A 13,558-nucleotide genomic window follows, 5' to 3' on the forward strand; every position below is an offset into this window, starting at 1 on the left:
CAGCAGCAATTGAGTTCATTAGCTTCGTCTTGACGTCACAATACAGATGCGTTAATGTTCGTGCCGTTAAACTCCTCTGAAATAGGGCTTTGAGTGGAGAGAGGGGGAGAAGATGGAAATAGCACTGTTGGTTAAATCATAGCGAACTCTGGATTTACACCCACCCCGACACTGCAAAGGCTGTATCTCAGGGGAAAGATGGGATTAACGCGGTATGAAGCGCTTACTCATTTAACTTCATATTTCTTCTCCGCATTAACCGCAACAGAGTTTGGCGAATATCATTCACTACAGTCTTGCATATCATTTGCATCTCATTGTCACTAACCAATCTGTTTTAGTTAATGCTTGGGGTAAAACATGGCCTAACGGTAATTATTAACGGAGTTTAGTGAATATCCCTTTTATTGTCTGTAAGTCATAGCTAACATTTTCTATGGTATAGTTCAGGGGTCTCCAAACCCCTCCTCAAGAGCCGCACACAGGCCAGCTTTTATGGATATCCCGGTTTCAGCACAGGTGGCTCAATCAGTGGCTCAGTGCTTGACTGAGCCACTGATTGAGCCACCTGTGCTGAAACAGGGATATCCATAAAAGATGGCCTGTGTGCGGCTCTTGAGGACTGAGTTTGAAGACCCCTGGTATAGTTAGCTGTTCTCTGCGAGCCGTGAGTCGCCTCAGTCCTCACTGGAAGGGTCACACTCATGATCAAATGTTGTGTTTGCAGATTTGGTGCATCTAACATGTTCGTCTACTAAGACTGCAAGAGAGGACCTGCAGCCGGTGGTGCAGGAATTATTTACACTGAATACTGAGCCTGAGAAAGGTAAGAGGGGGTAGATATGCGGATTTGTTGTCTAATTATCATTAACCTGTGTGCTACGGGCAGCATCCGCCTTTATAAAGTACTGTATTCTTTTTCACATTTCTTTATGTTGGTATAGGTATAATTTACATATATGGGGTTTGGGTGATCGGGCGCGTCACACATTTATCTTGAAACCTACTAATATTTATTTTGGGCTCCACATTGACCTATAGGTATGTTTTCTGAAGGGTTTTGGCAGACTACTTTTGTATTGTCAGCGTAGCCACATTTTATATTGTGATTACTTCTAAATTATGTTGGAAAGTGCAGTGCATGCAAATCTTGTACATGTATTCATTGTATTCGTGACATTATTTTATATGGTTTACAGGCATGCATCCTATTAAGATGAGAGAGAAAAAAAATCCAATTGCCATATGCATGTGTCTACTTTGTTTCATTGCAAATAAACGTGCATGAGAACTGGGACTCTGATGTCCAGTCAAGTGATCTGAAACGCACTCTGTTATTTGGTTCTTTCAAGTCACTTAAAACATTTCCTATTAGAATTGCAGTCTTGAAAGAGTCGCTGGTTTGCGATGATGTATAGTTCAGAGCCCAGCTGAAATTCCTTTGCAGAAGCTATATGATCAGAAGGATCCTCCGGTGCACTGAGGCACTGAACAGCTAGTTTTCCCTGACACATGGGCCTTTTTATCATCGGGATGAGGTAGTGGTCGTATTTTAATTAAAATGTCAGAACAAATACTGTTGGAGTTATTGGAAATGAATCACCAGATAAAGCGAGCACTGGGCCATAGCAGGTCAAAGAGACAAAGTCACCTGGGTAAGAGCACTTAATTCATGTTCCTGCTAAGTGAGGAAGAAGTAACTTCATGAGCACTATGAACTTTTAAGATTTTTGAACAGCATTTTGCATTTTATCAAGAGACCATTCTTTCACAGGCTGTTGGATTTAATTAGCATTTTAAACGATTTTCTAACCTTACAAAATATGTGATAAAAGGGTGATCAGTTGACTTGATAGCGATGGTGCTGTTAAAGCAAGTTTGATTTGTGGGTTATGTATTTTTCGGTTGTCTTAAAAAATATTTGAATAAATCTTTCTCTCAACTAAAACGTAAACGTGTCATTTTCTAATATATTTTTCCTTCTTTGACTGATGACTAAAATATAGAAATCATGTTGGTTTCATATACAGGTTAATTGTCTCTTTCTGTTATATTTCTTGTTATAAGTTGTCATGGTACTAAAGTTCCACATTGATGAAGTGTAAAATTCTGACACTTTTGGTATATTGTTTATCATACCATGTGGGCTATAAATGTATTCAAGCACACGTTTGGTTATCAGTTAATCAGTGAAAAATACATTAAACAAAAGACTGTGACAGTGTTTGTTTGTAGTTTTATATAGAATTAAACACAACGTATTCTGGCATTGCTAATATCCTAAGATGTGTTATGTGGGTTAGTTGTGTTGGTTGTCATTGTATCACTTTTATTCACTATATAATGATAATATATATATTTTGTTCTTACAAGCCCTGACAATTTACACACAGTAATAGTTTTGCAGGCGCAATGAGTCCATGCCTCCCAAACAGCTAACAACCTAATTATGTGTGTGCATAAAGCACAGGGAGGCAAAGTGACTTGCCCAAGGTCACACGGAGATCCGACTCTGAGATTTGACCCAGGTTCACTCCCTTAAAATGCTACTTCTTCATCCTACTGGGGTATTAAAATACCTGTATTCCAAATGGTCCGGGCTTGTGGTTTTCTCTGTTCAGTCGCAATAATGTACTTCGGACTGAGAACTTTGCATTAATGACGTAGTGAATTTGATCCTTATCATTTATATACAGTTAGGTCCAGAAATAATTGGACACTGATACAAGTTTTGTTATTTCGGATGTGTACCAAAATAAATTCAAGTTACAGTTAAATAATGAATATAGGCTTAAAGTATAGTCTATCAGCTTTAATTTGAGGGTATTCACATCCAAATTGGAGAAAGGGTTTAGGAATAACATCTCTTTAATATGTAGCCCCCTCTTTTTCAAGGGACCAAAAGTAATTAGACAATTGACTCAAAAGCTGTTTCATGGACAGGTGTGGGCTATTCCTTCATTATTTCATCATCAATTAAGCAGGTAAAAGGTCTGGAGTGGATCCCAGGTGTGGCATTCGCATTTGGAAGCTGTTGCTGAAAACCCACAACATGCTGTCAAAGGATCTCTCAATGCAAGTTGAACAGGGCACCCTTAGACTGCAACAAAAAAAAAAGAAAATCCATCACAGAGATAGCAGGAACATTAGGAGTGGCCAAATCAACAGTTTGGTACATTCTGAAAAAAAGAACGCACTTGTGAGCTCTGCAACACAAAAAGGCCTGGACGTCAACGGAAGACAACAGTGGTGGATGATCGTAGGATCCTTTTCATGGTAAAGAAAAACCCCTTCACCCCTTCCAGCCAAGTGAAGAACACTCTCCAGGAGGTAGGCATATCATTATCCAAGTCTACTATTAAGAGAAGACTTCACGAGAGCAAATACAGAGGGTTCACCACAAGGTGCAAACCATTCACAAGCCTTAAGAATAGAAAGACCAGATTAGACTTTGCCAAACAGTATCTAAAAAAGCCAGCCCAGTTCTGGACCACATTCTTTGGACAGATGAAACTAAGATCAACCTGTACCAGAATGATGGGAAGAAAAAAGTATGGAGAAGGCTTGGAACGGCTCATGATCCGAAGTATACCACATCATCTGTAAAACACAGTGGAGGCAGTGTAATGGCATGGGCATGCATGGCTTACAATGGCACTGGGTCACAAGTGTTTATTGATGATGTGACAGAAGACAGAAGCAGACGGATGAATTCTGAAGTGTATATTGATATATTGTCTGCTTAGATTCAGCCAAATTCAACGAAGTTGATTGGATGACGCTTCACTTTAGGCCTCGTTCAGGGTGTTGGCTTCGGAGGGAGGGCGTGCTGCCGTGTGTGCTGCCGTGAGAAACAAAGTATTCAATTTGAATACTGGTTGTCAGGGAAGCAACCGCCCTGTCTCCGAGGCCAGGAGTTGAAGCTGACTACAGTTTCAATAAACGAAAATGTCGTTTTTTGGAGCTGCAGCAGCATCACAGGGACCTAGGCAGCCAATGAAATCATTCTTCAGAATGATTTCATGACTGCAACCTCGATACTTACCCTGCTGTGTGTAACCCCGCCCCCTCCCCAACGCTGAAAAGTCTGCTGGGGGATAAACACAGATCGCCCAGCAAACTGCAGCACTGCCTCCCGCCCTCCCTCCGAGTCCTGCAGCTGGCACCCTGAACGAGGCCTTACAGATGTACAGTGACCTAAAACATACTGCGAAAGCAACCCAGGAGTTTTTTAAGGTAAAGAAGTGGAATATTCTGCAATGGCCGAGTCAATCACCTGATCTCAACCCGATCGAGCATGCATTTCACTTGCTGAAGACAAAACTTAAGGCAAAAAGACCCACGAACAAACAACAACAGAAGACAGCTGCAGTAAAGGCCTAGCAAAGCATCACAAAGGAGGAAACCCAGCGTTTGGTGATGTCCATGCTTTCCAGACTTCAAGCAGTCATTGCCTGCAAAGGATTCTCGACAAAGTATTAAAAAAGAACATTTTATTTATGATTGTGTTAATTTGTCCAATTGCATTTGAGCCCCTGAAATAAGGGGACTGTGTATGAAAATGGTTGCAATTCCTAAACGTTTCATATGATATTTTTGTTCAAGCCCTTGAATTAAAGCTGAAAGTCTACACTTCTATTGCATCTCAGTTGTTTAATTTCAAATCCATTGTGGTGGCGTACAGAGCCAAAATGATGAAAATTGTGTCAGTATCCAATTATTTCTGGACCTAACTGTATATGTATGTATGTATTTTATACCTCATCTCTACCAGTTGTCACAAAAGTACAGTGTACAGCAGTGAAAGATGTCCAAAAATCCAAATGGGACTAAGGCGCTCTGGACCAAAGATGGCATTTCATGAATGAATAAATGTTTTGGTGAATTCTTTGTGGGCATCAACGCTCAGGCATCAACGGCTATTATACTGATTTTATTCTGCGGTACTTTGTATTGGAAAATCTCTCATCTAGTTAGTGTGATACATTGGCCACTAGTGACTGCCTCATCATGCTTATTACCATCTTCTGACATTTGTCTTAATGACTTTCTTGACATTTCAGCTTGACACCATGTTCATGTTACGTATTTCAAGGCAATAATACAAATGTATTTTTTTTTATATCTCTGTGCACTTTCTTTAGTGCATTGGTTAAAAAAAATTAAATCCATACGTTGCACATTTATTATAAGTAGAAGCCAAGCAGATACTACTGAGATATAGCAGTAAATTGGTTTCATACACATTTTGAGTTCAGTAATTAGAACACAATCTAACCTAATGGCACAGAAATGTGACAAACCTCTACTCTAGATTTTTGAGTACGCAATGGGGGTTTTATTCATTAAACTGTGATGGTGCCAATCGGGGCACTATTGCACACAAACTCCCATTGACTTCAAGAAATAACCCCCAACGTAGTTTTTGCATAAAGAATATGCATTTGTATTAACCTGTACTAGGGCGTCCTGTACTGCATTGCTGCAGAGCAGGTATTTTCAATCTATTTTGTGTATGGCACCCCTGAAGGATTTTTAAAATCTCGGGGCACCCACACTCTTCAGACTGTTCCCAATCCTTCTAGTTCACAAGCACCACACTCACAATCCTTACACGCACAAACCCACAAAACGCACCCTTTTCTGACACACACACACACACTTCATACTGACCCTTATTTCAACAAACTCAACATTCACCCTCCTTATGTCAGAGAGCGCACTCGCCCTTTGTATCAAACCTCTCCCCACTCACATTCTCATTACCTTTCTCTATCACACACTCCACATTCACGGCAGGGAGACTGCGATTCACCTTTCCTCTCTCCTCTGTGCCGGGCTGCGAGAGGAGAGCGAGTACAGGCGGATCCCAGGCTATCTCTCTCTACTAAGCTGAGAGAGGAGAGTGAGTATAGGCGGATCCCAGCCTCTCTCTGTGCTGGGCTGAGAGAGGAGAGCGAGTACAGGCGGATCCCAGCCTCTCTCTGTGCTGGGCTGAGAGAGGAGAGTGAGTACAGGCGGATCCCAGGCTCTCTCTCTGTGTCGGGCTGAGAGAGGAGGGTGAGTACAAGCGGATCCCAGGCTCTCTCTGTGTGGGCTGAGAGAGGAGAGTGAGTACAGGCGGATCCCAGGCTCTCTCTCTCTCTGTGCCGGGTTGAGAGAGGAGAGCGAGTGCAGGCAGATCCCAGGCTCTCTCTCTGTGCTGGGCTGAGAGCGGGGGGCGAGTACAGGCGGATCCCAGGCTCTCTCTCTGTGCCGGGCTGAGAGAGAAGAGTGAGTACAGGCGGATCCCAGGCTCTCTCTTCTATGTTGGGCTGAGAGAGGAGAGCGAGTACAGGCGGATCCCAGGCTCTCTTTCTCTCTGTGCTGTGCTGAGAGAGGAGAGTGAGCAGAGGCGGATCCCAGGCTCTCTCTCTGTGCTGGGCTGAGAGAGAAGAGTGAGTACAGGCAGATCCCAGGCTCACTGTTGCTGGGCTGAGAGAGGAGAGGGAGTACAGGTGGATCCCAGTCTCTCTCTCTGTGCCGGGCTGAGAGAGGAGAGCGAGTACAGGCGGATCCCAGGCTCTCTCTCTGTGCTGGGCTGAGAGAGGAGAGTGAGCATACTGTAGGTGGATCCCAGTCTCTCTCTGTGCTGGGCTGAGATAGGAGAGGGAATACAGGTGGATCCCAGGATCTCTGTGCCGGGCTGAGTGAGGAGAGCGAGCAGAGGCGGTTGCAGGCTCTCTCTGTGCCAGGTTGAGAGAGGAGAGGCAGATCCCAGACCATCAGCTTAGAAGCCAGCAGTGTGTTTCCCCCGGGAGACTGCGACACCCTTGGCAGAGGGTTGCGGTACCACGCACCCTGGTTGAGAAACACTGGTCTGGAGATTATTGTATTGGGGCATAAGAATTATTCCTAATGCTTCTTGCACATACATTTTGAAAACACATTAACATTTCAGAACATCATGCAGTGGTCCATACATGGTTCACCAGCCCTACATACGTTCTACATTGCTTGCTTAATATGTTAACGTTCTTTGATAATTTAGGGCTGTGTTATGGGAGGAAAACTTCCATTGTATAATGGGATAAAGGTGGAAGCGGCTGCTTCGGAATTAACCCCTTATTGGTGGCTATAAAGAGTTTAATTATAGATGTGCCATGGTTGAGATAGGGCTCTCGCGTTTTAAACTGAAAGAGATTGTGGTGCTTTGCTGTCTTGGGAAAGGTTTACACTGAAACGTTCTCACATGTCTTCTTATTTAGTACAGATTTTACTGGTGACTTCTACAACTTGACCTGTTTTTAATTACCCACAATTATTTTGAATTTTTAATGGGAATGAAAGTGACTTCCAAGACATCTAACTAAGCTGACTATTTGAGATCATTAAATGCCTGACTTTTTTTTATATTTTACAATATATGCAAGGCAAATTACCTGTACACGGGACGACATCCACTGCTATATTGGGTTACATCGGAAAGATTGCTTTGATCATGAAATACAGCGGTAATTAAACCGGTAGAGCTCAGCTTAAAAATGCCGGTCATTTATGTATTGTTCTGTTCATTAATTTTAGTGTGTTTGTAGGAGGCTGCGTTATGAAATGCAGGAACTGTAATTTATATCATAAAACAGAAAGTGGTGAGTGAGTCCAGGCAAAACCTGTTTGTTTTTTTGTTTTTTTCTCTTCCGCAAATTAAGTATTTAAAAGTGAACGATGCACGGATAGGAAGGCGGGACCTTTAAAGCAGCAATTCTACCTTATTAACCCCACTGTTTCATTACAGCAGGGGTGGCCAACTCCAGGCCTCAAGAGCCACCAACGGGTCAGGTTTACATGATATCCCTGCTTCAGCACAGATCTGTGCTGAATCAGGAACTGGTTGTGCCATCTGTGCTGAAGCAGGTATATCCTGAAAACCTGACCTGTTGGTGGTTCTTGAGGACTGGAGTTGGCCACACCTGCTTTACAGGATTATAACTCGTGGGGTCCTCCATAGCTGGTTGGTGTTTGTAACTCCTGGGACCCTTCACTTACCGAAATACTTACCCGTGAAGTTACCAGTATTGCTTTCAGTTTCCAACTGACGCGGCTTCCTGTTGGCCCCAGATTTGGTAGCCATTTTGTTTCCCCTGATGGGTGATTTTAACCCTGCAACTTCCCAGTTAGTATCTTGGAATCTGGGGGGTCCCCAGACCTGAAAACAGTGGCGTTCAGCTCCGGGGGAAATCCAGTGCATCCTGTCATAATAATAATAAAACGGGTAAAGAAAATGGAGGGCCATTTAACATGCATTAAAAAACAAAGATACAGCAGAACTGAGGGCACTTAAACAGTTGTTACCAAACAAAGTTAAACATTTGACAAATTATTGTAAAATGTGTCTACTTTTTTTTTGTTAACTAAATCACAAAGATGTAACCTGTTAAACATGCTGCTTCTAATAATTCATTTTGGTTCTGTGTTAAACTGAAAAGCAGTTTATTGCTAAGATTTAGCTCAGCGTGGCATTGTGCTTGCTGTATATCTTCTATATGCTAATACAGTTATAACAGATTATTTTTCCTTTTTTTCTCTCTAGATATTGACCCTGAAAACGATCATCTGGAAAAGCCAAGAGTGCTATGGGCTCTGTATTTTAACATGAGAGATTCTTCAAGCATAGAACGGAAATCTTATCCTGGACTTCCTCCTAATGTGCACATTTGCAGTGGACCGGATCCGTGCTTTGGAAATGATAATGCAGTCCAACAGGTGATACGATCAACCACTGTATGAGTCATTTTACTGTAGACATTGATCATGAATCTAGAAGACCATTGTTTGAATAGATAATTAGGTGCTGTTGAGCATTTCTAATAGGCCATAGTACATGTTTTGTATTTTAACTGCAGTACTTCGGCTCAGATCCACAAAAGGGTTCTAAGCTTTAGCACTCCCATTCACACTGTATGACTTGGAGCTGAGGCTAAGCATTTTTTTGTGGATCTGGATTTAGTGATATAGTCTTTATTATTTTTAATTTATAGAGTTAACATATATATATATATACAGTGTTCGACAAACTTATACATTTGCACGCCCCGGGCGAGTGAATTTAACATGGTGGCGAGCTCCTATTGGCCCAAGCAGCACACGTGTGGTACTAGGTGGCGAGTAGATTTTTTTGGTGATTTGTCGACCACTGTGTGTGTATATATATATATATATATATATATATATATATATATATATATATATATATATATATATATATATATATATATATATATATATAGCAACTGTAAATATTACTTTATGTTCATTTGCATGTCTTAGACAGGTCTGCAACCCTGTCTTTCCCCATTGTCACCCAGCATACAGCGCTTCCACTGCAGCAAGGGATTCTGGGAAATGACATGCAAATGAGCACTCAGTGCCACCTTTTGTCTCAAGCTCATATTACACAAGCAAATCCTCAAGCCAATGCATGCTGTTTTAAACACAGCTTTTAGACAGAGGCTGGGATGAGATGCAAAGCCATTAAACCCACTCACAGACATGTTTCAACTTTGATGGGTATCATCAGTGTGAGGTTGGTCTTAATGGCAAAGCAGGTTTGAGACTAGACTAGGTAATCACCACGACTATTAAGGTTATGGTGGGTAAAAAAAGTGACAAAAACCCTCCACAGTAAAGCATAAAGCAACTGTAAATATTACTGTATGTTCATTTGCATGTCTTAGACAGGTCTGCAACCCTGTCTTATATATACAAGAAACAATTAAGTTGCACTATATGGTGTACTTATATGTGTGTAAGGGAGTGAATAGGTGAAATAGTATACTTTTGAATTGGCAAGTATATAAAAAAACAATAATAATCACTAATGTTGCATATACTAAAAAAAACAAATACATATGCTATATATACACAGAGGGAACTATACATATATCCACTCAATATGTACAATAGAGCAGGGGAGAGCAAACTTTTTGAGCTGCGCCCCCCTGCTTGCTCCCCCTCACCTTCGTGCCCCCTCACCTTGTATGGTGGCGTCAAATGATGCCGAGGGGTCACGTCATGTGACCCGGTTGCCATGGAGATAGACGCGTGAAGTCACTGTATGACACCGCGGCGTCATTTACAAACCCCGGTAAGTGAGTTACAGAAGCCTCACGCGATCCCCCGGCATTTAATTTAAAGGCCTCGGGGAAGAGCGCGGGACCTCTGCCTGCGCCCCCCCCCCCAAAAAAAAAATCTAGCAACCCCCCTGAGGGGCACGCCCCCCACTTTCCATGATATATGATATACCAAACCAATGAAAGTTCAAAGTAATAAGATAACGTCCAGAAACAGGTGATAATGGATCTTGATGGAACGGGCTGCTGCTTCAGGGGTGATGTTGCCACATCATAGAATACCTAAAAAAAGAAGCGCATGCTCTATAGCGTGATAATAGCGTAATAAATAGTTTCATAAAACAAAAAAGAGAAACACTCTTGGACATGCACTCACAAGAGAACAGGATAAAAAAGCATTTGAGAGATAAATCTCTGTCGTTGTGACGTCACCATTCGGAGTATATGGCGGGTCCGATTGCCGGTTCACGTGAAGTCCCCAGATAGATTCTGCTGGAATAAAGGTAAATGTCCTCTCAGTACGACCGTCCTGGGTACTGTGGAGCCGATGCTGAGCGCCGCTAGAAAACCGCCAAAACAGTCTTTGCTGAACGAATCCCACACAGCATGTAGGCAGCAAACAAACGGCGATTGCCAGGCGCCACACAATGATAGGGGTAGCCAGATTGCGGTGTGTGTTCACTTCCTTACGGACTCATTGAGATGACGTCAGCACGTCCAACGCAAACTCCGTGAGGAAGTGAACACACACCGCAATCCGGCTACCTCTATCATTGTGTGTGGGGGGGGGGGGGTGAAGAGGAGATGATTATGATGATTAGGAGGAGGGGGAGAGATGATGAGGGTATAGATGATGAGGGATGGGGAGAGATGAGGGATGATTAGAGAGAGCAGGGGAGCGCATTCTTTTTCTCCTGCGCCCCCCTGCCGGCTGTCTCGCTATCTGCGCTGCCAGCCCTTCCCCCCCCCCCCTTACCTTGGTTCTGGCGTTTTGAGCGTCATGACGTCACGTTGCCATGGCGACGTGGCTCCAGAAGCCGTCTGAACCAAGGTAAGTGACGTTTACAGAGGCCTTCACCGCTTCCCTGGCATTTAATTTAAGTGTCTTCGGGGAAGCGCAAGGGGCCTCTGTAAACCCTGCGCCCCCCCACAGATATTCTTGCCCCCCACACCCCCACCTGCAGATAATTTCCCCCCCGCTCCCCTCCCACTCGCAGATAATCTCGCTCGCACCCGTGAGATAGAGGATCAGGGAGAGGATGGGAGGGAGAAAAAAATTGTAGTCAGTATTAATATTAATGGGGCCCTGAAATTTGTTTTGCCCGGGGGCCCGCGAATGTCTAGCTACGCCTCTGCTCTCAGGTGCTGTTAATTGTGCTTTAGGGTAATGAATGGAGTGCAGCATTAAAGTCACTTACTGTTAATGTATATACTTAAAGCCACTTCCATGAGTGTGTGATAAGAGCGATGTTATTGTCTCGCTCACACCCTACAGGAGGAGATGGTTCTATATGCTGCTGTCTTTCTTGCAGAACCCAGATATTTTTTCACGCATGATGTTTTCTGTCCTTCCTACTTTATTTGTAAGCATCAGCAGTGTGAGGGGTCAGCACCACAATCTCCAGGATCGTGAATCTTGCATAATGTTTATGTCCCTCTGCTTTCGCTTGGGTTTTGCTGCCTTCCTTGTAATGCTAGAGGGCAGCAGAATGGCCCCTACAATACATGGGCCACATAGGGTTCAGCGGCTATGCGTTGGTTGATACTCTCATTTTCTTTCAAACTAACTAACCATTTTCCATCACCAGTAGAGATTTATAGCAGAATAATTGCATGCTTTGGGAAACAGTCGGGCAGCACAGCTCTTCTGAAAATGATTTTCCTGAATACTTTCGTTAACCAATGAGCATCTTCTATATCTTGTTGCTTGTAGGCCGAGTCTATTTTTCACGAGCTGTATCCAACTGAAGAATTCTGCCCACCAGCACCAAACCCAGAAGATATTGTCTATGACGGGGAGTGTACGAAGCCAGATGCTGGTGAGCTCAGCATTGCCGTAGACGCAAAAGCAGAAGAAGCTTCACCTGAGAGTGAGACTGTGGAAGAGACACTGGAAAACACTGAAGAGCAACACGCAGAATAATGACTCTGTGCTTGGGTGTTCTTCATAACTTCACGCCTCCCACCCTTCCTTTACCTGGTCCAGCTTTAAGGGCTCTGAGATACTCAGTACCGTATATTGTTATTATCACCATTAATCACTTAAACCTGGGGTGGCCAACTCCAGTCCTCAAGGGCCACCAACAGGCCAGGTTTTCAGGATATCCCTGCTTCAGTATAAGTGGCGCAATCAGTGGCTGTCAAAAACTGAGCCACTGACTGAGCCATCTGTGCTGAAACAAGCTCCATCAGTGGCTCAGTCTTTTTATCCTGAAAACCTGACCTGTTAGGAACCGGAGTTAGCCACTCCTGACAAACTATGGATAAAGTATGTCTTGTGTATGCTTGCCTGCAAATGGCCAAAACTTTTCTCATTTATTACTGGGGGAAAAGGACAAATGTATTAATCCTCAAATGTTTCATATTGCTTATATCATTAAAATATTTGGTGTCTAACAGTTCCTTCTGAAAATTCTTTTTTCTGCACATTGCGTTGTTGTGAATTACACACTGTGACCAGCATATTAAAGGGGTCTCTGGGCCCTGTCTGTCTGATGGATGTACAGGATTGCACTGCACACCCATCTACCTGTGGTTCATGCAACCAGAGATCCTCATGTTACCCCTAAGGCCAGATCCCCGCTGCCCGCTGTGGCTACAAGAGCCGCCCCTCGATGGGGCCCGGGCCCACTGCAACAGGAAAATTGTGATCAATATTATCGGCGGAGCGCTAGGTCAATGAGGGCGAACCTGCCGGGTGATGTCATGGCCGCGCCCCCATCACGTCCCCCCCCCTGTCTTTCCCCCTGCAACTCACTGCAGACCGGGGAACTCGGCTGCACGCACCGTCAGCCTCGTAGGCGTGCGTGCAGCGAATACAGCGGGGCAGTAGCCCAAGAGTGTATAGCCATGTCGTTATTCAGGGTACATTGTGCCATGTTGGCTGTAACTGTATTTATTTATTTATAAAATGTTTTACCAGGAAGTAATACATTGAGAGTTTCTTCTCGCCTCTCATTTTCAAGTATGTCCGGGGCACAGAGTTAAGATGACAAATACATGGTTACAAATACATAGTTACATTAAGTGAACAGGGTATACATTATATACAAGACATTGCATGCCCAGTTAAAGATACTATACGTTATAGGCGTATGTAACAGTTACAAACCAGATTAAAATGTGAGCGAGCTTTAGTTTTGAAAGAACTTAGACTGGCGGCGACTGTTAGAGTCTCTGGTAGATTGTTCCAGGTGTGGGGTGCGCGGTAAGAGGAGGAGCGTCCGGAT

At 43.5% G+C, this 13,558-nt stretch overlaps 1 protein-coding gene across 1 annotated transcript in view; it reads left to right on the forward strand.

Annotated features, from left to right (window-relative positions):
* Nucleotides 1-12,730, forward strand: part of CHM (CHM Rab escort protein) — a 104,909-nt gene extending 92,179 nt beyond the window's left edge. Inside the window, exons 13-15 of the mRNA XM_075572854.1 lie at nucleotides 728-826; nucleotides 8,570-8,742; nucleotides 12,043-12,730. Coding sequence (XP_075428969.1) covers nucleotides 728-826; nucleotides 8,570-8,742; nucleotides 12,043-12,252 — 482 coding nt within the window. The 3' untranslated portion in view covers nucleotides 12,253-12,730. The remainder of the gene's footprint in view (nucleotides 1-727; nucleotides 827-8,569; nucleotides 8,743-12,042) is intronic.
* Nucleotides 12,731-13,558: the final 828 nt, after the last annotated feature.

The sequence above is a fragment of the Ascaphus truei genome, chromosome 16 (genome assembly GCF_040206685.1).
Source record: "Ascaphus truei isolate aAscTru1 chromosome 16, aAscTru1.hap1, whole genome shotgun sequence".
In the NCBI taxonomy this organism is placed as follows: domain Eukaryota; kingdom Metazoa; phylum Chordata; class Amphibia; order Anura; family Ascaphidae; genus Ascaphus; species Ascaphus truei.